General features: G+C 47.5%; 2 protein-coding genes across 12 annotated transcripts in view; both read left to right on the top strand.

Moving 5' to 3' along the window:
• The window catches only part of KMT2D (lysine methyltransferase 2D), a 38883-nt gene extending 32306 nt beyond the window's left edge, over positions 1 to 6577 (top strand). For 7 of the 9 annotated variants that reach the window (XM_049625374.1, XM_049625375.1, XM_049625376.1 and 4 more), the window contains 8 exons: positions 106 to 1246; positions 2098 to 2234; positions 2327 to 2457; positions 2921 to 2968; positions 4123 to 4408; positions 4648 to 4721; positions 4846 to 4954; positions 5113 to 6577. In XM_049625374.1, coding sequence (XP_049481331.1) covers positions 106 to 1246; positions 2098 to 2234; positions 2327 to 2457; positions 2921 to 2968; positions 4123 to 4408; positions 4648 to 4721; positions 4846 to 4954; positions 5113 to 5205 — 2019 coding nt within the window. In that variant the 3' untranslated portion in view covers positions 5206 to 6577. The remainder of the gene's footprint in view (positions 1 to 105; positions 1247 to 2097; positions 2235 to 2326; positions 2458 to 2920; positions 2969 to 4122; positions 4409 to 4647; positions 4722 to 4845; positions 4955 to 5112) is intronic. The other 2 variants (XM_049625381.1, XM_049625379.1) reach the window with 1 other exon arrangement.
• Positions 6578 to 7621: 1044 nt separating this feature from the next.
• Positions 7622 to 21021, top strand: PRKAG1 (protein kinase AMP-activated non-catalytic subunit gamma 1). Of its 3 annotated transcripts, none has more exons than XM_049625384.1 (12): positions 7622 to 8289; positions 12201 to 12249; positions 17943 to 18052; positions 18253 to 18334; positions 18433 to 18491; positions 18652 to 18697; positions 18800 to 18854; positions 19164 to 19290; positions 19396 to 19561; positions 19716 to 19753; positions 20021 to 20167; positions 20307 to 21021. In XM_049625384.1, the coding sequence occupies exons 1-12, from the start codon at positions 8281 to 8283 to the stop codon at positions 20409 to 20411; spliced, it is 993 nt and encodes a 330-aa protein (XP_049481341.1). In that variant the 5' UTR covers positions 7622 to 8280; the 3' UTR covers positions 20412 to 21021. The 3 variants fall into 3 exon arrangements, with proteins under 3 accessions (XP_049481341.1, XP_049481342.1, XP_049481343.1); XM_049625385.1 differs by having other exon boundaries at positions 17900 to 18052; XM_049625386.1 differs by lacking the exon at positions 17943 to 18052.
• Positions 21022 to 21891: the final 870 nt, after the last annotated feature.

Here is a 21891-nt window from a genome sequence, read left to right as displayed (position 1 = left end):
GAAGGCAGAGGGCTTTGGGGAGAGTGCCATCCGGGTGAGAGGAGGGAGGGGGCTAGTTAAGTGAGGCGCTGGCACTAATGCTACCGGGCACGTGCCCTCCCATAGGAGAGCCCCGCCCCAGAGCCACCCACCCAACACAGCTACACCTACAACGTCTCCAACCTGGACGTGCGACAGCTCTCAGCCCCGCCTCCTGAGGAACCCTCCCCGCCCCCATCCCCCTTGGCACCCTCTCCTGCCAGCCCCCCTGCTGAACCCCTGGCTGAACTCCCGGCTGAACCCTCAGCTGAGCCACCTGTCCCCTCGCCTCTGCCACTGGCCTCATCCCCTGAATCAGCCCGACCCAAGCCCCGAGCCCGGCCCCCTGAAGAAGGTGAAGATTCCCGGCCCCCTCGCCTCAAGAAGTGGAAGGGGGTGCGTTGGAAGCGGCTGCGGCTGCTGCTGACCATTCAGAAGGCTGGTGGACGGCAGGAGGACGAGCGGGAAGTGGCAGAGTTTATGGAACAGCTCGGCACAGCCCTGCGACCCGACAAGGTGCCTCGCGACATGCGGCGCTGCTGCTTCTGTCACGAGGAGGGTGATGGGGCCACTGATGGACCTGCCCGCCTGCTGAACCTGGACCTGGACCTGTGGGTACACCTCAACTGCGCTCTGTGGTCCACGGAGGTATATGAGACCCAGGGCGGGGCACTGATGAACGTGGAGGTTGCCCTGCACCGAGGACTGCTCACCAAGTGCTCCCTGTGCCAGCGCACCGGTGCCACCAGCAGCTGCAATCGAATGCGTTGTCCCAACGTCTACCATTTTGCCTGTGCCATCCGCGCCAAGTGCATGTTCTTCAAGGACAAGACCATGCTGTGTCCAATGCATAAGATCAAGGGACCCTGTGAGCAGGAGCTGAGCTCTTTTGCTGTCTTCCGGCGGGTCTACATTGAGCGGGATGAGGTGAAGCAAATCGCCAGCATCATCCAGCGGGGAGAGCGGCTGCACATGTTCCGTGTAGGGGGCCTTGTGTTCCATGCCATTGGACAGCTGCTCCCTCACCAAATGGCCGACTTCCACAGTGCCACTGCCCTTTATCCTGTGGGCTATGAGGCCACACGCATCTACTGGAGCCTCCGCACCAACAACCGCCGCTGCTGCTACCGCTGCTCCATCGGCGAGAACAACGGAAGGCCCGAGTTCATAATCAAAGTCATCGAGCAGGGCCTGGAGGACCTGGTCTTCACCGACGCCTCCCCCCAGGGTGAGCACTGGGCCCTTGAAATGGTAATACGGAAATGGGAGAGATCCTCAGGGTCTTTGTGAGTGACCTTCCTCCCCTGACCTCGGGCAGGTAGAGGTCTTCTAGAGATCCCCAGAGAAAGTGTTTTAGCCTCTCTTGGTCACCTTAATTGCTCTTGTAATTGAAGATGTTTTGCTAGTCTACTTCGTGTATTCTAGGTTCTTTTCCTACCCGCAGTGGAACTAAAGAATATTCTGATTCTGAGACCGCATCATCTAGCTCACCCACCCTGTTCTTAACCACGTGTTCCTTATGGTTGCTTCGGCCTGGTCAAAATTCTGTTGATCTTAGTTTTAGCGTTAATGGTAAAAATAAGTGAGCATGTACCATGTGGCGCAAACTAATGTAAGTGACTGATACAGGTGATTTTGTTTATGCCAACCCTATGATGTAAGTACTTCCATTTTGCCTAGTTTATACATAAAGAAACAGAGCCTTAGAGAAATTTGAGTATTTGGCTTAAGGGCCTAAAGCCTGTGCTGGAACTTGAACCCAAGTCTTCCCAAGTCCAGAGCATGCCTATTGTTCTGGCTCTCGGTTAGTCAGTGTTCCCTGTGCTGGGGCTTCTGGGCCTTGGGTCCATGTTTGTGTGTCATAGGGCTCTGTGATGCCCCTCCAGGGTAGGAAGCCTTCTGGCTTGTTGAGGGAGAGTGGGACTGGGAGGCCAGTGGAGGGTCCTGAAGAACCACACAGCCTCGTGACAGGGAGGTGTGCAGGCCGCAGGAAATGACCATAGCTCCAGATGGAGGTTAGGGCTGAGGTCAGTGAGCAGAAATCACCTCTGAGGGCTGCTCTCTTTCTTTGCCTCTTAGCTGTGTGGAATCGCATCATTGAGCCTGTGGCTGCCATGAGAAAAGAGGCCGACATGCTGCGGCTCTTCCCTGAGTACCTGAAAGGCGAGGAGCTCTTTGGGCTGACGGTGCACGCCGTGCTGCGCATAGCTGAATCAGTAAGGAGGGGCTGGGGGCCAGGTGGGCACCGGGGACTCTGGTCCTGCCCCCAAAATGCTCAGGCTAAGGCAAGCACGGCCTGTGCCCACAGCTGCCTGGAGTGGAGAGCTGTCAAAACTATTTATTCCGCTATGGACGCCACCCCCTGATGGAGCTGCCACTCATGATCAATCCCACTGGTTGTGCCCGATCGGAGCCTAAAATCCTCACACACTACAAACGGTGAGCTTGTGTGTGGGGGGGCTGTGGGATGTGGGAGTGGGTGGTTGGTAGGAACCCTCCGGCCAATTAGGAGGGTTTGGGGGTTCACTCTAGGCCTCCTGATTAGAGGGTATGCAGGTATTACTTAGGGTATCCCTTTCCTCTTCCTCCACCCTGCTCAGGTATCCTAGGTTGGCCCTGGGGTCTGGGATAGTCTTATCTTGGGCACCCCGGGAATGGCTATTGGGGAGGTTCTGGGTAGACGGTGGTGAAATTTTATGAAATGTGTAAGGGGGCCAGTCACCTCCTTCCTCTTATTTTGCTTCTAGGGGGCCTGTGATTCTCCCAAACCTGAGACACCCTATAAGTGCTAGGGTCACCTTCCCTTCCCCAGGCTGAGTTGGTGTCAAAAATAATTAGAAATATAATGGAAAAATACTAAAACCTTACGTTTGTATAGCACTTTATACTTTTTTTTTCAAAGCGTTTTCACATCCATTATCTCATTTGATCCTCACAACAACCTTATGAGGTAGGTAGGGCAGGTGGTATGACCCCCATTTTACAGCTGAGAAAACTGAGGCCCAGAAAAGTTAAGTGACTAGACAAAGGTCACGCAGCTGGGACCAGAACCTTACCTCTTGACTTGCGGTTCACTGCTCTTTCTGTGTGCCACGGTAGCCTGACTTTGGTCCCTGGGTAGAGGGGAGGCAGAATTCACGTAACAGGGTTTTCTTGGAGGCCTTTTGTTGCTCCTTGGGCTGTTGTAGAGCATCAGGCTCTACTACCCCAGTCATCCCTAGTCCTCGATGCAACAGTGGTTTTCAAACTTTGTGTGTTTCAGAAAGTCCTGGAACACATAAACCGAGTAAGCCGAACTTGGCCCTCTTCGTGCATAACTCCCCCTTCCCCAAATTGGATTCATCCAGAAGCATTCTCTTTTCATCTAGGTTGTGTATTGGAATTCCAATGACATTTTGTTAAAGAAAAAAGAAAAACAGATTGCTGCTAAATAGAAAAGAATCAAAAACGTTTGAAAACCACTGCTCTGGGATGGGCAAGATTTTGGCTGGTGCCCTAGGGTGGTGAAGAGGCATCCTGCCAGGCAGCAGTCATTCCCCTGCACTGAGCCATCTGCACAGAGCCCAACCTTATGTCAGAGAAGGGGACAGTCTGAAGAAAGGAAAGGATACCACTTTTTGGCTGTGAATTCAGAGCCACTTTTAATTCAAATCCAGCCCGATGTGGTAGACACGGCCCCCATTTTCAGGGCTTCCAGTATGTTCAGGAGGTAGAACTCGGATGTTTGAGCAAATCATGAGCTTAAATTCCAGGCCTCAGCTGCTTGGGGAAGACCTCCCAGAGGAGCATGGCCTTGTGTAATGTTTGGCAAGAGGGGGGTTTAAGGTGGGGAGATGGGAGAGCGGGCTCAGTGTAGGGGAATTGGTGCCCCCCTCTCCCTCCACACCCCACCCCCCATCCTGGGCTCTCTGTCCCACTCAGGGTGTCGGAAGGGTTCCCATAACTAGTGGCTACCTCACCAAAGCCACGACCCACATGCCTCCGCTCCATTCCCAAGACGGCACATGCCCCTAACTGGCATGTTGTGCATCCCGGGGAGGAGGCGGGTGGTGTGTGTTTGGTCTGAGGGAGAGCTGTCTTGTCATGGCCTGTGTCACCTCCCAGGCCTCACACCCTGAACAGCACCAGCATGTCCAAGGCGTATCAGAGCACCTTCACAGGCGAGACCAACACCCCATACAGCAAGCAGTTTGTGCACTCCAAGTCATCACAGTACCGGCGTCTGCGCACTGAGTGGAAGAACAATGTGTATCTGGCTCGCTCCCGTATCCAGGGCCTGGGGCTCTATGCCGCCAAGGACCTAGAAAAGCACACGATGGTCATTGAGTATATTGGCACCATCATTCGCAACGAGGTGGCCAACCGGCGGGAGAAAATCTACGAGGAGCAGGTATGGACTGGCAGAGGGGCCATCTTGGTATATGGTCTGCACTCAGCGGAGGAGCAAGGGGCAGAATCGGGGTCAGGGGAGCAGGTGGAGAGCCGTGGGAGGAGGAGGTAAGTGATGGGAGAAAGGCAGAGTAAGAAATGAAGATAAGCCCACTGCCCGCGTCTGCTACCTGATCTCACCACCAGCACCGCTACCATTCTCTGATACTCTCCTCACTTGTACAACTTCTTCCTTTCCAGAATCGAGGCATCTACATGTTCCGAATAAACAACGAACATGTGATTGATGCTACGTTGACCGGAGGTCCTGCCAGGTGAGAGAGGAATGAGGAAGGAGGGATTTAGGGGTCCCTGGGTGACACTCAGGGTGGGCCAACAAGGAACCAAAGCCATCCCAACTCAGTTGCCTGGCATCCCCGACTCTGGCCCGCTGCTTAGGTACATTAACCATTCCTGTGCCCCTAACTGTGTGGCGGAAGTTGTGACGTTTGACAAGGAGGATAAAATCATCATCATCTCCAGCCGGCGAATCCCCAAAGGAGAGGAGGTGAGAGGAAGTGTCGTGTGTGAGTGACAAAGCAGCTCCCTCTTCTCTGCCATTCCCCAGAGCCAAGCTCCAAGGCCACTGCCCTCAGATCAGATCTCTGCCCTCCCCTACTCCCTCTGGGGGGGCTGGCATTGATTTCTACCCTCTTCTCTTTCCAGCTGACCTATGACTATCAGTTTGACTTTGAGGACGATCAGCACAAGATCCCCTGCCACTGTGGAGCCTGGAATTGTCGAAAATGGATGAACTAAGAAGCTTAGAGGCTACCAGGCAGGGGAGTCCCCCCACCCCCAACCTCTTCCCTGAAAGGGATGAGGGGGAAGAGAGGTAGCAGCCAGAGCCAGGACCCAGGGCTGGGGCTGCCGGCTGACCGGAGCCCCTGGAGCAGGAGGCTGGGGCAGAGGGCCCTAGGCCAAGCCCACCCTGGGCACCAGGGGCAACCCTCTTCCCCGCCACCGGCCCCCAGGCTGGCATCTCTGCCCCCAGCTCCAGGAGGGGCCAGACAGAAGCAGCCATTGGGCATCTCAGGTTTGAGGGGGATATGGGCCGGGAACTACCCAGAAGCAACTGGGAGGCAGCAGGGAGGGGGGAGGAGGATGTGTGGCCGGGCCTCACAGCCCTGCTGCTCCCACCGACCTCTCCGGCCCAACTCAAGGCTGCAAAGAGACTTGACTAAGCTTGACAATCCCAAAGGCCGGGTCCCACACCTGGCCCTGCCTGCCGGGTCCTGCCCCCACCCTCACTCCCATCCCCTTCCCTCTCAATCTGTCTCTGTCTCCCTCTTCTCCTCTGTGTTTCTGTCTCTCTATGGGTTGTGTTTCCTTGTTTTCCACTCTGACAAATGCAACATGAACGGGAAAGAGGCGCCCAGCTGCCCAGGAGGGCGAGCCAGGCAAGCCGGGCAAGGAGACCCCGCACCCACACCTACCTCATTTAAGTGTTGGATTTTTTGCTGTTTTGAAATGTGAGACCCTCTCCAAGCCCCCTACTGCCCCGATCCTCTCTTCCACCTCACTGCCCTCTTCTGAGTGGGTGGAAGGGGGGTAGGAAGAGGAAGAAAAACAACAACAAAAAATCCATCTTTGTTTTTAATTATGGGCATGGGATGGTGGTTGAGGCTAATGATGATGAAGATTGGGGATAACTGGCCCCGAGTTGCTCTAGGACTTCCTTCTCCATCTAGACATGGGGGCAGGAGGGGGTGCTAAACCTAGGACCAGGATATCTCCCTCCTGTTTTCCCAACCCCATCATGAGCCCATTTGCCCTCCAGCCCCTGGATGGGGTGGGTGGGTGGTAGGGTGAGGGCTATCCCTGAGTGGCATGCCCATACCCAGTGAGGCAGGGTGTGGCCCGGAGCTCCCACTTTCCCTCAGTCACCAAACTGCTGCTGGTCTGGTGGGAAGGGGTGGTGATGTGGGGGTGGGGAGCTTAGTGTCAGCGCGGGGAGGGTGGGGGGTATTTATCTATTTATACATGGGATTGTACATAGTCTTGTGGGGAATGGGGGAGCCGGCTGGAGGTGAGAACCCTCCCCTCTCCCCCCACCCCCGGGGAGAGCAAATGTAAAACTACTAATTTTTGTGCTTTATATATTCTATATAAATATATCTATTTTCTTTTTACAAAACCAGTTTATAAATGGTAGGGGGGCGTGGGGCGGACACATGGAGCTCCCCTTGTGGGGGGGCCCCCTCCATAACCCAACCTACCGCCCTTTTCCTCACCCCCTCCTTCCCACCCCCTGGCTGTGACTGCTGTAAGGTGGGGGTATAGAGACTGGGCAATTCTCACCCCCTTTGTATAGTCGGACTATGTTATAACGCACAAAAGAGAGCTGGCCCCAGGGGGAGCCAGAGGGTGATGGGTTCCCTGCCTCCCTTTCCTTCCCCTTTCTGCCCAAGCTTGTGCTGCAGTTGAACCTCTTCCTGGGGGGTAGGGGTAGGTTGGGGGTGGGTGAGGCCCCAGACCCGTCTCTAGTAGGGAGCGCGTGGGGATGAAGATGAAGCTTATATGCAGTTCTCTCCTAGGGGCTGTGGGCAAAGGACATTTTGTAATTAATATTTTCAAAAATCAAATGTCTGGAGTGTAGGGGTGGGCTTGGTGGCGGTGGATGGGCAGGCCTGCTGGAGGGGGAGCACGGTCGCTGTTGTGATTTTAGGTTTGTTTTGTTTTGTTTTTGAATTTGGGGGGTTGCGGATTGATGGGGGTAGGGAGAATTTTTTTTTTTTAAGCTGCTTCCTCAACTGTTTCAAGCTGCAAATGTTTAAGAGAATAACATCCCCCCACCCCCACAGAAACCACTGTAATTAAATCAGACAGTGGGGAGACTGGGCTGCTGCCCCCAAAGCCATTGGATATTCCTTTTCCAAGAGCAAAAGGTCTAGGCTACAGGGAGCGGGAGATTGACTCCTGTGAGTCAGGCTCTGGTTGGGGCTTGGGCCCTGGGATTGGGAAAAGGGGATGGGGCAGACTTTGTAAGCATATGCTAGGTATCCGATAGTCCTGTAGAATTTAGTGAAGAAACCTTATACAGTTTTTAATTTTTATATAAACTAACTCAGACCCAAGCTACAAGGTTGGAATTTTGGTTGTTGGTTTTTTTTTTTTTTTTTTTTTTTTTAAAATTCCCCCCCTTTTTATTTTTTTTTTATTTCCCTCCCCCCCCCCCCCCCCCCCCCCCGTGTTTGTATTTTGGGTTGGTTTACACTTGCACATATTCAATTTTCAGTTTTTCCCTTTTACAGTCTTCTCCCCTCACCTCCAGGACCCTCCCCCTTTTTAAAAAATAAATCGCTGACAAGTGTGAATCCCGTGAAGACTTTATTTTGTGTTGTGTGTATCCTGTACAGCAAGGTTGGTCCTTCGTAACAACGGATGAAATGATTCCCTTTTTTAAAGCGCCCTCTCTCCCTCCACCCCCAGCGCCCTGTCCTTGGCATGTTTTGTATCAGCGATCATTCTGAACTGTACATAATTTATGTTGCAAGAGGCAAAGGGCAAGTTTTGGATTTTGCTTCTTCCAAGTTTGTTTTTAAACGACAAATAAAAAAAGAACATTTTAAATACAAGCGGCTCGGTCCAGTCACCCTCGCCGTCGGCGGATCCGTGAGGTCCGAGAGGACCCGGGGGAGGGCGGTTACTCAGGCCAGGCCACGCCGGAAGAGTGAACTCCCCGCCTTCCGCCCTTGGCTTGCGTCTGTCTGACGTAGGCGGAAGTGGTGTAGCGGTACCGGACATGGGGCGGGACCTGTCCGCCCTCCACCCCTCCCGCCCGGCTCCCAGAGAGCTTCCTAAAGCGAGCGAGCCCAGTCTGCGCTTCTAGAAATGGAGACGGTGAGGAGCACGGGAGGGCGGCGGGGGGCGCTGTGGAGCCTGAGACCCTCCGTTAGGGGACAGGGAGGCCTGGGCAGGGACCGGCGCTGCTGCCCAGTAAACGAGAAGCCGGTGCCTGTCCTATCCCGTGACTCTGCCCCTCCGCTCCTTCGCTGGGCGCATCTCCTAGAACTGGGCCGCGCGGTGCATACTTTCCGTCCGCGGTGGTCTCAGCCCAAGCTGGCAGTGTTTGCTCTCCGCTAGGAACCCGCGCACACCCTAGCGATTTGGGGCCTCCTCTTTTCATAGCACCTCAAACCTTCAGAGGTTTGCCAGAGAGCAGGGTTGTGACCCGGCTTTCCTGGGTGAGGCGGGGGAGGGGGGGCTTCCAAGGGACTGCCACTTGCAGGTAGCACCTGGCCCTCAGTTGTCTTGAGTGTGAGCCTTGCCGCAAAGACCTCTGCTTCGAGGTGTCCAGCGAACTCACACTGCCTTAGTAAGACTGAAAAGTGGGCTTTCTCTGAAGGAGGGAATCTTTTTAGTGTTAGAGGCCGCCCTGTCCCCGGACAAGTTTAGGTTATGCCCTGCTCTGCGACTGTAAGCAGGCGGCATGGATCATTCTTGGCTAGCAGGCATTGCCCAATTGTGGCAGGCCCCTGTCATCCTCCCAGAGATGCTGCAGGTAGCCCGCTGCATGTTTGGACCCACCCTCACTCTCCGGAGCCGCCTTCTAGCATCTGGAACCATGTATTCTCTGTCAAGCAGAGTAACCCTTCATGTCTTCGTTTTTATCATGTTACTGGCAGGTTCATCTTTCTCTGGGTCAGTCCCATGCCCATAGTAATTCCTTTACCACACCCTTTCTCTGCCTGCAGAGAGGTCATGGCCCTCGAGTTATAAATGAGAAAACAGACGGAAGTGTGGTAAAGTTGATTTGCAGTTGGTCACCCAGGCAAGGGAATTAGCTCTTACAGATTAAGAGGATTTTGCACAAGAATAAAGAGTTTGGGGCGCCTGGCTGGCTCAGGCAGCAGAGCATGCAACTCTTGATCTCAGGGCTGTGAGTTCTAGCCCCAGGTTGGGCAGTAGAGTTTACTTAAAAAAAAAAAAAAATAAATAAAATAAATAAATAAATAAATAAATAAATAAAATAAAAGGTCTGATTCCATTAAATTGAAAACAACATATCAATTTTTATTTTACTTACTCATAAATGTGTTATAGTTTACAAAACATTTTTATATAGATTTTCTAATTTGGCCCTCACATTTTATGTCCTGATTAGGTTCTTGGGATAGAAATTGTTTTAAAAAGAAAAGAAAACCCTTGCTTTGAAAATGCTCAGCCTGCCTAGAGTGGGGGTGAGGGCAAGCCAATGACAGTTGTTACTGAATGTAGACTGTAATAAATGCTATCATCAACATGCAAACAAAGGACTGTGGAAGCATGGGGAGGGAGAAATTATTGTAAACCTAAGAGAGGGCTTTGCAGGTTGAGAGAACAGTGTGAGCACGGGCATAGAAATCGGGGTATGTAAAGATTAATTGGGGGTGAGCCAGTGGCATGATGTTGCTGGAGGTTTGGATTTTGCTTGCACTGGGAGAAAAAATTGGAAAAGTAGGCTGAGGTCAGGTTGAAGGTATTGCATGCCACACTACGTTTGAACTTTGTTTTGTAATAAGGGGAGCCATGAAGATCTATAAGCAAGGCAGTAAGTGTGCTTTAGGAATGTTCTCAACAGCTTCTGCAAATGGATGGAGCTACTTCAGAAAGTATTGAGCTCCTGGTTGCTGGAGATAAGAGTCCCTTACAAACCTGAGATGCTTAGTGAGAGAACTTGGAGACAGCATGAAAGATGAAAAGGAGATAGATTTAGGGCAGGGAGACCAATTGAGAGAATGCTGCAGAAGTGAGAGGTAAAAGCTATAGTTAAAACTGTAAAAGTGGAAAGGATAGAAAGGGACTTGAGGCATTTCTTACATATCAGCTTAGCTGATAGATGTTAAGGACAAGTTTAGGTCATGCCCTGCCCTGCGATCCTAAGCAGACATGTTGGCGTGGCCCATTCTAGGAGGAATCAAAACTACAATTCTAGGCACCTACGAGAGCAATGCAAAAAACAAAGATGGGAACCACAGTAAGAATAACAGGGTGGAAGGACAGATACTGTTTTGTATTGAAGCATTTGAGGAGTCTGTGTGACATCTGTGGTTGTCCAGCAAACAATTAGAAATGTGGATCAGGAGTTCAGAAGAAACTGTGAGTCCATGTGTCAGATCTAGCCTGCGTCTGTATAATAATATTTTGTATTCATGTATTACAGTGGTACTTTCTCAGGTCTCCTGTGTTATTAAAAGCAGAGAAGAGTGGACATAATTATCCTCCTCTGTGGATAAATAGGCAGAAAGATAAAGTCATATTCAGTTGTGGTTGACTGTTGTGTAGGTTTCTGTATCTCTAGCTGTACATCTGTTTTCTCCCTCTGTAACTTAATCATAGGTCTCTCTGTTCATATCGGTGTGCATCATTATCGTTATTAATTTGAGAGTTAAAAAACAAAGCAATTGAGATTTATATGCAAAACCCCATGCTAGATGTTATGGGTGATACAGAGAAATACAAAATAGTTCTAGGCTTCCAGGAATTTAAAACCTGTTTGGATAGATAATGAACCAACAAAACAAAACACTGTAGCACAGTGCAGTATGTATTATATAATGGGTACAATAATTTCTACAGAAGCAACTGTTTCTGTGTCTTTGTATAGATCTTTGTGAGACTGTGTTATACTATGTGTGTATCTTTACTGCTGAACAGCCCTCTCTCCCACTTATAAGTGATGAGGCTGTTGTTCCGATAGCCTTGCCAAAATGCCAGGCCAAGCTGATAGTCGTATGCAGCCCAGAGAGAAGAGAAGGAGATTATTCCCCTCCCCCTCTGCCCCCACCCTGGCCCATTAGGGGAGGGACGTTTAGGGCTGTCCTGCCAACTTGACCCTGTTTACCAGCCAACTTACCAGGCTCAAGCCGAGGCTTTTAATTTCATGTTACTACAGCAGCTATGTAGGTGAAGTATGACTTTAAGTTAGTTTGGGTATATTACCCAGAACAAATGGAGCCAAACTTGTTCATTCCAGTAGATTGAAATTATCATGACCCCTCCTGCGTTCCTAGATAACAATGAAATTTTCAAATGTTCCCACTTGAGGGAGCACAGACATGGTTCTGAAGGTTTCTCTGTATTCAAAGACTGTCAGGGGCAAAGAAACTTAGAAAACCAGCATCCTCTGGGCTGTAGCAGCCTTTGACTCACAAGGGTGTTGAGGAGTCAGGTCTTCAGTTTCAGAGCATTGACAGTCCTCATCTACCCCTCAGTCATTTAAGCTTTACCTCTCTGTGACAGTCAACTGCCGGGATCCTCCCCAGATGTGGTCCTCTCTTAGGGTAAAGGGGTATGTCTGTGATTCTAGTGTCTACATTTAGGCTTAGTATTGAGGGGAAAGCAGTATTGTCTCTCTGGCTTCCGTGTTTTTATAAAGTACATCTGTGAGAACCTTGTGGGACTGGCCTTAAGCACAGATTTTCTAGTCTTGGCCTTTAAGATCTAATATTTCATTAGGCAGTGTAGTATATAAGGACATAGGCTTTGGAACCACACAGATATGTGTTCAAATTCCTGTTCTACCTCTGACCAGCCACGTGACCTTGGGTAGGCTGCTTAATATTTCTTGAACCTCACTTTCCTAATGTGTGAAAATAAGGCTAATAGGAGTATTTACCTCAGGGTGGTTCTGATGATTAAATGAGATAATATTTCTAGAGGGCCTTATGGTGCTTTAAATGAAGTCATTAGTTCACCAGCCCTTCCCAATGTTAGGCTAAAATGGATGGAATCAAGGATAGGCTGAATCTTTGTTTCTTTTGTCTCTCCAGGTTGCTTCTTCAGATTGCTCCCCAGCTCTGGAAAATGAGCATTCTCAAGGTAAGTTTACTAAAGAAAGGAGACCGGCTATGAAAGCAATAGCTGAACCATACCTTGTCTTCAGCAATGTTTTCAAATCTTCTCAGGATGCCCGCTGGGAAAAATCAAAACTGGGCCAGATAATGTGCCAAACCATACAAATCAGGAATAGTAATTTGGCAGGAGCACCCAGGAGTAAATCTTGGGCAGGGTGGGGATGACTAAGATTTTCAATTATCAAACCACTTAAAGGAAATTTTTGAGGAAAAACTTCCATAGGCAACTCTGGGCTGCCTAACCATGAATCAAGGTCCCTAGTACTTTTGAATTAGCCCAGAAACAATGCCACTAGGCTTTTATCATCCAGTGAGCTCACTAAAGCCACTGAGTGTACACAAGAAATTATAGAAAGGCCTTGAAAGCCCTTAAAACTAATCTAGAAATCGAGACACTAAACCATAAAATCCAGGGCACAGGAGAAGGCAATTCCAGCACCTTCCCGAATAACTGGTGAGAAGGAAATGGTTAACCGTAGACCATCTAGAAAGAAGCAGAACTTATAGGCACCCCCCTTAAAGGATTTTGCCCAGGAACACTCCTGGGGCTTCCCAGGACATATTTATGGTATCAGGAGTACATACTTTCTCAGAGAATTGAAATACGGGGTGAGGTCTTAGGACAGATTATTAAGGGTCTCGTGAGTTCTCCACAAGACTTTTTAAATGTTCTGTTTTCATTTTGTTGGTATCCAGAAAAGTTAATATGGTCATATTTGAATTATCTGGATGATATTCTTCATAACTGAGACTGCCACATGATAGCAGTGCCTATTTTATGTATCCGAGTACATTTGCAGTAGCACCAAGGCAAGGGTCAAAAACTCAAACTTTCTGCATGAACCAGGCAGTGCTGGAGGCTGCATATTCCTGACAACCTGTAGATCTCGTCACATGTAAAAGGAGGCAGCAACAATCCAGGTCTCGTCAGTTTTGTCACTGTTTAGGAATTCAAGCCTGGTTTGGTCAGATCTGATTTTGAAAGAAATTGAGAATTTGGATCTTTATGTTAAGCTCCAGATTTTTAAAATTGGGGAACTGATTTAAATTACTTTTAAACTACTGAGACAGCCAAATCAAATATGCTTGTAATTCTGTAGCCTAAAATGATATTATTTAACTATCAATGAAGTATGCCTTAAACTGACATCAAAAGACATGTTCTTGGGAACTCCTTTAGCCCATCCGCCTCAGGCAAGGCAGGGGAGTCCCAGGATGGGGGACACTTGGAATACTGGAGTCCCACAGGGGCCAGCAGCACAGGCCACAGTTTTCCCCTACACGACCTTGAAAAAAAAGACATGTTCTTGGGAGTCTGTGAGTTGTCAAATTTGAAAAACAACAGTGGGCTTCCAGTTACAGATGATGGATTGAATACACACATCTACTCTTGTTCTTCTACGAAGAGCGACTAAAACCACCATAAAAATTTTTTTTTCAAAAGGTACAAACCCGGCAGAATAGGGAGAATAAAAGAAGAGACAATAGTAATTGGGAGCTGGAAAACAGAGACAAGAGTGGTAAATGATTTAGCAGACCCGAGAAAACTGAATTATAAACTAGCAATGGGGAAAGGCGAGACGCATTGAAGATCTAAGAAGCAGGCAGAATCTGAGACTCCCTGCTCCACTGAGTGCAGCTAGGAAGCTGCCCCTCCCAACTTTGGCAAAGACTGAAGGTCTGGAGAGGGGCTCAGGCCTAGTTGAGGGCTGAAGTACTATAGCAAATGCAGGAGCACGAAGTGAACTACTCTGGATGCTGAAATTCCAGTCCTTTTTCCAATCCAGTTTCCAGAATGCTGACAGAAAAGACTTCATACTCCCAAGCGTGGAACTGAATAAATAATCCTTCTCTCCAGAATCCCCTTGAAGAGAAAGCCCTAAAAATACGGACTGTTCCCCATCTAAACAGCTCACAGTTAACAAGACTCACGTGTACACTTGAGCTTCCAATCAGCTTTAAAGACTGCACTCTTAGAATATGGTTTGAATGCTCCTTTAAACCAAGGATTACCAGACATCTAAAGAAAGCCTCTAACATTAAAAAAGAAAAGAGATCCAAACTGCATCCCCCTCAAAAGAAACAAATAGGAGGGGCGCCTGGGAGGCTCATTTGGTTAAGCATCTGACTTCGGCTCAGGTCATGATCTCACGGTTCAGTTCGTGGATTTGTGCCCCGGATCGGGCTCTGTGCTGACAGCTCAGAGCCTGGAGCCTGTTTTGGCTTCTGTGTCTCCCTCTCTCTCTCTCTCTCTTTGCCCCTCCCCTGCTAGCACTCTGTCTCTCTCTCTCAACAATAAACAAACATTTAAAAAAAAAAAAAAACTGTTTAAAAGAAAAATGATCCAAACTGCCCCTGCAAAAGAAATAAATAGGAGGGGCACCTGGGTGGCTCAGTTGCTTAAGCACCCAACTTTGGCTCAGGTCATGATCTCGCAGTCTGTGAGTTTGAGCCCCGTGTCTGGCTCTGTGCTGACAGCTCAGCTGTGTCTCCCTCTTTCACTGTCTCTCCCCTACTCATGCCATTTCTCTCTCTCTCTCTCTCTCTCTCTCTCTCTCCCTCTCCCTCTCCCTCTCCCTCTCTCAAAAATAAATAAACATTAAAAAAAATTTTTTTAAAGAAACAGGAAAAACAACAGAAGGAAAAATTCAATGCATAGAGAAGAAAACTTTAGAAATTAACATTAATTTCAGATAAAGAACATTTCCACTATGCAACAAGTACAGGAAACCATTTTTTAAAGGAAGTTTCAGAAAACAAAGAGGGGCTCTAGGATATTAAAAGTATAATAGCGAAAGTTCAAAACTAAGTAGAAGGTTTGGGAAATTAGGTTGAGGCAGTTTCCCAAAAAGTAGAATTAAATATCAGAGAAGTGGGGTGTCTGGCTGGCTCAGTCCAGACAGCATGTGATTCGTGATCTCGAGGTTGTGAGTTTGAGTCCCATGTTGGGTGTAGAGATTACTTAAAAATAAAATCTTAAACAAAAACCCACAAAAATCAAAGAAGTGGGGGAAAAAAAACACACACCCAAAACAAAGAAGCATAAAACAGGAGAGAAGATATTTTAACAACAGCAACAATTCACCAAACAAAAAACCAAAACAAATAAAAACAACCTTAAAGGGTCAGTCAAGGAACTCTTATAATCTACATAATAGCAGTTACATGGGGTGCCTGGGTGGCTCAGTGAGTGGAGCATCCCACTTCGGCTCAGTTCATGATCTCACATTCATGAGTTCCAGCCCCGCATCCAGCTCTCTGCTGTCATCACAAAGCCCGCTTTGGATCCTCTGTCCCTCCCTTGCTTGCGGGCCCACACTCTTTCTCTCTCAAAAATAAACAAACATTTTTAAATAAATAAAGAATAGGAATTACAGAAAGAGAAAAAGGACATTACAGAGGGAAGGACACGATCAAGGAAATAATTCAAGAACATTTCCTGGAACTGAAGGACATTAGTTTTCATACTGAAAAGACTCATTGAGTATTCAGCACAGTGGATGAAATTGACCCACCTAAAGCAGAATCATCATGAGATTTCAAAACACTGGAAACAAAGAGAAGATCCTGAGTCTTCAGAGAGGAAAAAAACAAGTTACATAAAAAGAATCAATTGCCTTAGACTCTCAACACACCAGAAGCTAGACAGCAATGGGGCAGTGCCTTCAGCATGCTGCAGGAAAATAAATTCAAACCTAGAATTCTATATCCAGCCAAATTATACATCAAAGATGAAGGTAAAATAAAGAAAATAAAGATATCTGCAGGCTGCAAGGTCTCAAAAAATTTACCTCCTATGCACCCTTTCTCGGGAAGCTACAGGAAGATGTGCACTCCCAAAACAAGGGAGTAATTTAAAAAAAAAAAAAAAAAGATGAAATCATAGGATACAGGACACAGGAGTGCCAATACAGGAGAGACGTGAAAGGGGGCCCCTGGATGGTGATGAAAGAAGATCTCAGGATGACAGCTGTGCACAGCAGCAAACCAGCCCAGATTTGGGCAGGTCAGAATAGACTGGGCTCTGGATAGACTTCTTTGGGTTGTTTAAATTGATAGACTAGTGCTTCTGAACCTCTTGAAAAGGAGATTTAAACAATTGGTGAAGAGTTTGGGGTTGAATTAGTTATAAATACTTCAATTAGTTATTAAAAACAAAAAGATGACAATTACTAACTCCAGGGAAAACAAGGTTGCAAAAGAAAAAAAATAAATGAAGGGGTGCCTGGCTGGCTTGGTCAGTGGAGCATACGACTCTTGATTTCAGGATTGTGAGTTCAAGCCCCACATTGGGTGTAGAAATTACTTTAAACAAATAAAATCTTTAGAAAAAAGGGGGAAAAGAAAAAAAAAAGTCAAGAGTTTACAATTGGGCTTAGCTCTGAATAATAATATTTAGTCAAAATTATTTAAATACTAATGTAACCAACATTATAGTTTAACTTCTGGAAGAATGGGGAGATGGGAGGTTCATGTTTGTGTTGGGGTCTTAGTATGAAGGAGAACTAAAAATTCTCATATTCCTTGGATGATAATAGATAATGCCCAAAAGTGGAAAAATCAGAAAAGAGCAATATAAGCTTGTTACTTCATACACATAGAAATAAGTGCCAAAATAATCAGCTAAAAGAGGTCTCATCTCTGGGGAGGGCTAGTACAGGGCAGTAGGTGCCAGGGACTAGTTTTTCTCAACAAAATTTGTAGAACTATTTGATTCTTTAAACTGTGTATCTATATGACTGGTTAAAAATTAAAAACAAACAACTGGCATAGGATTTAAGATCATGAACTTTGGCATCAGGTAGGTCTGTGTTTAAGTCTTTCTTGTCACTTACTAATGGTGTGATCTTGAACAGTTTATTTAACTGCTTCCTACCTGTTTTCTCATCTGAAAAATGAGGACAGTATTTGCTTTCCAGATTTACTGTAAATCTGTGAGGATTAAATGATGTCATATTTTTAAAGTACACATAGCATAGTACATAGCACATTCAGGTTATTATTTTGTGGGTTGCTTCTCCAGTTTAATGCAAGCAATTAAAATCCAAGGAATAGACAAGTAAACACATCCAGGGTCTCCGATTGGCCTAGAGTAGGTGAGATGATTTCTGATTCACAGGGTCATCCCAAGATGGACTCTCGGGGTGTTTTGGGCCAGGTTAATTGAGCACTGGGCTCCAACTGAATGTTGATCTAAAATGGCCCAACTTGGACCAGGACTTTCTCATCTGTAGGTCTTAGAAGAATTTTAAGAAGCTTACTTGAATTTTAAGAAGCTTAATTACATCTTCACTGAGAAAAGAGAACAAGCGAAAATGCGCTTAAACATATGAAAGGGAAAATTTGAATTAAAGATGAGAAAAAAACTTTTAGACTAAACAGGTTAATGATAGATATTATAGACTTTCTGTTTTAGTCAGCCATCTTTTGCATAAGGAGCCAATAAATATAGCCCTACCTGGAGTCGGGGGTTGAATGAAATGGTTTCTAACAGGTTTATCCAGGTTTTGTGGGAATAGGAACAAAATAGATAGACAAGGGGGCCTTATAAAAAAAATCAGCCTCTAAATATTTGAACAACTACACTTTTATTTTCTGCCTCTTTTGATTGTGAGTTGATGCATGGAAGGAAGCTTCTAACTATCCCACCCTATGCAGAGACCCCAGAATCCAACAATAGTGTGTATACTTCCTTCATGAAGTCTCATCGCTGCTATGACCTGATTCCCACAAGCTCCAAATTGGTTGTATTTGATACTTCCCTGCAGGTGGGTGAAATCCTCTTCTCCCATCCCCCTTCCTAGGAGCCTCTGGTTCAAAAACTTTCATCCTGTCTCATCCCAAGGGTAATATCCCTGTCCTTATATGGGTTTAGTCTCATGTTTTCCCCAGCATACCCAACCCCTTTCTTTTGAAGTCCTGCACCCTGTGAATTTTCCTTTGTGATTATTACTCTTTTTGACTACAGGTGAAGAAAGCTTTCTTTGCTTTGGTGACTAATGGTGTACGGGCTGCCCCTTTGTGGGATAGTAAGAAGCAAAGTTTTGTGGGTAAGCAAAAGTTTCTGGAACACAGTATTATTGGCATCTTGTGCTGGGCAGGGAGAGAAGCTTTGAACAGTGCTGAGGGATCTTGTCTTGGCTTCTAGGCATGCTGACCATCACCGATTTCATCAATATCCTGCATCGCTACTATAAATCAGCCTTGGTAAGGAACCTTAGCGCAATGACCAAAACCACTTTCCCTACCCAGAGTCCCCCATTCTCAGTTCCTTTCTCCCAAGGAAACTCCCAGGGGAGTTCCTAACTCCCAAGGGGTTAATGCAGCAGAGAGATCAAGTCTCAAGTTCTGTTGCTTCTGCTTCCAGGTACAGATCTATGAGCTGGAAGAACACAAGATAGAAACTTGGAGAGGTATGTAGAGAATTGGGGGTTGTAAAAAGAAAATGGGATGGAGAGTTTAGTGGGAAGTGGTTTTCCATACTGGTATTTTGTGAACCTCCCTTTTCCCTTCAGAGGTGTACCTACAGGACTCCTTCAAACCACTTGTCTGCATTTCTCCTAATGCCAGGTGAGTTCCAGCTACCCATTTGTCCAGAAAGGGAAGAGCCTTGCCACCAGCGTAGCTAAAGCTTTAGATACCCAGAGATCTAGAGGCAGAAGAGAGAAAAGATGCTCCTCACAAACACACATACACAAATGCACGCACACACACACACACACACACACACACATTCACACACTCTTTAGGTCTGGTTTGAACACTGCTCTCCTCTCCCAGTCACCAGTTTTCCCTCTTTGTAAATATGTTCTTAAAAGCTGTTTACCCACCTTGGGCTCAGCACTGTGGGATTTATCATTATTCCCCACCTTCCCACAGCTTGTTTGATGCTGTCTCTTCATTAATTCGAAACAAGATCCACAGGCTGCCAGTTATTGACCCAGAATCAGGCAACACCTTGTACATCCTTACCCACAAGCGTATCCTCAAGTTCCTCAAACTGTTTGTAAGTGTCCTCAGCCTGGTTTTTACTCCTTATATACAAGGTTGGAGGGGTATCCAGGGGTGGTTTGGGGAGCCTTCAAGATCAAGCTGATGGTTCTCTCCTCAGATCACTGAGTTCCCCAAGCCAGAGTTCATGTCTAAGTCTCTGGAAGAGCTACAGATTGGCACCTATGCTAACATTGCTATGGTCCGCACCACCACCCCTGTCTACGTGGCTCTGGGCATCTTTGTACAACACCGAGTTTCAGCACTGCCAGTAGTAGATGAGAAAGGTGAGAGATTTCACAGAAGAAGAGGGAGGGCTCCAGGGAAGCCAGGGTGGTTCTGGGAAAATCTGTCTGTCAGCTCAGCCCGGAGGGTGATGCTATAGGCAGGGGGAGCCTTGGATGCCAGATCCTCCTTGCTGAGCTGCCTCTGTCCCCCTAGGGCGTGTGGTGGACATCTACTCCAAGTTTGATGTTATCGTGAGTGATTGTGGAGGGGCTGGGAGGTAGGGAAAGGGGTGGGGTATTGAATGTGGAGAGGGAGTAGAAGAGAGTCTCTTCTGGGACCTAAGGGTTTTAGAAGCTTCCAAACTTTTGAATCCTATTTGAAAAGGAATTGAATGAGTTGGGTGTGGCTTGTGGGCATGGCTGACAACTACCCTAAATCCCTCTGGTGTAGGTGGGTGGGGTCAGGGGTTGGGGGCTGGCTCCCTTGCTTCCTGCAAGCACCTTCCTCTCTCTCCCCAGAATCTGGCAGCAGAAAAGACCTACAACAACTTAGATGTGTCTGTGACGAAAGCCCTCCAACATCGATCACATTACTTTGAGGGTGTCCTCAAGTGTTACCTGCATGAGACTCTGGAGACCATCATCAACAGGCTGGTGGAAGCAGAGGTAGGGAGGCCAGTGACCCAGAAGGAGCTGGGGGAAGCAGCTTTGAGTGTGGGGTTTGGCAAGGAGAGTCAGGGTTGAAGGGCTCATCCTAACTGAGGCCGTCACTAAAATCCCTTTTCTCCTGTGTTGCTTCACGCAGGTTCACCGACTTGTAGTAGTAGATGAGAATGATGTGGTCAAGGGGATTGTATCACTGTCTGACATCCTGCAGGCCCTGGTGCTCACAGGAGGAGAGAAGCCCTGAGCTGGGGAACGGGTCAGGCAGCACCAGGGGACATACCCCACTCACTGCCTGCCCACAGTTCTAGGAACCACAGATGAAACCTTAAGAGAATTGTAACTCTGTTCTCTGCTTGGGAGCCCCCTACCTGGGACTCCCTGGGAGCTGGGGAAGGTGTGGGGGGAGGAAGGAGAATGGATTTTTAGCTGTCCTTATCCTCACACATACAGCCTAGCCCATCTTAGCCCCTGCCTTCTTCGACATATCCCCCTTACTGGGTGAATGATGGGCTGTGTGCCCCTCAAGCAAATTCTGATCTCTAAGAGATCCCCAGACCTCACCCAGCCTTTGCCTCTACCTTTGCCCCTGACTCCACCCTGAGATAATAGCACAACAAACCCCTTCTAAAGGTATTTTTATTTATCCTGTTAAATGCTGTATGGAGGAGGCTGAGTCCATTCAGTGACATTTCTTCCCATAATGGCAGTGGGGAGGATTGTGGGGAGGAGGGCCTTTGGGTTCCTGTGCTGTGTGCATATGAAGGGAGGTGGGGGTTAGGAAGAGGAGGAGGGCAGAGTGATTAGCTGAGGTTATTGCTTTTCATGGCAAACGTAATTAAAATGACAGGAACCTCTTCATGGTATTGCAGTGTTTTTGATTCTTGTAGTTGATAGACACTATGCTCAAACGTCCTACTTCATATGGCTTCTTTAACTCATTATTGACAACAACAGAATAATGGCACATGTATACACACACACACACACACACATACACACACACACAGATAATTGTGTCAGGCACCATTCTCTGTTCCTTACATATATTAATTCATTTAATCCTCAGAACAATGGTAGGCATGATTCCAGTTTTACAGATTGTTCAAAAAAACTGAGGCACAGAAGACTAAGAACCAGCTCAAGGCCACACATCTAATAAAATGTAGAGCTAGGATTTGAACCCAACAGTCTGGCCCCAGAGCTCCTGCTCTTTACTACTGTGCTAGACTTACTACCTTTCCCAGCCTATTCCCGGAAATTCTCCTTGTTACCTCACTTTCCCCTCTGCCTGAACCATAGCTGGACCCCAGGAAAATCTCATAATAGTATTTTGTCTCCAGAGAGTAGAGAGACTGAGGTCTCCTTTAGGCAGTCATCAACTTTTCTCAGGGAAGGTTGGACTCTGTGTTTGAATTTTGCTGAGCTGGCACTGTCTTTGAACCCACAAAATGCCTTGCCATTCCGCCAACGTGCGAATGAGCTGGAGGGTGAGGGTTGTGGGGAGCAGGCTCTTTACCTGTGCTGAAACCGTGTGGGCCAAAATAGTCAACACCAAATACCATAAGGACTGCTAGGCTGTTGGGCATGAGCCAGATTTTGGGTGCCATCTCACCACTGACTTGTAGGTTTGATACCGTTTCCTGCTCAAGACCAGAAGCAATCTTGGAGTAATTCCTTGCCCTATGCACACTGTACCTAAGACCTCTGATGAACCCTGACATACC

This window comes from Panthera uncia, chromosome B4 (assembly GCF_023721935.1).
Source record: "Panthera uncia isolate 11264 chromosome B4, Puncia_PCG_1.0, whole genome shotgun sequence".
In the NCBI taxonomy this organism is placed as follows: Eukaryota; Metazoa; Chordata; class Mammalia; order Carnivora; family Felidae; genus Panthera; species Panthera uncia.
This window is presented reverse-complemented; position numbering and strand designations above follow the sequence as displayed.

Bases quoted from the DNA above. Each gene is read 5' to 3' on its own strand.
- PRKAG1 (XM_049625384.1), top strand. The intron at 19,562-19,715 runs GTGAGAGATTTC...CTGTCCCCCTAG, and splicing joins GCCAGTAGTAGATGAGAAAG to GGCGTGTGGTGGACATCTAC. The intron at 19,754-20,020 runs GTGAGTGATTGT...CTCTCTCCCCAG, and splicing joins ACTCCAAGTTTGATGTTATC to AATCTGGCAGCAGAAAAGAC.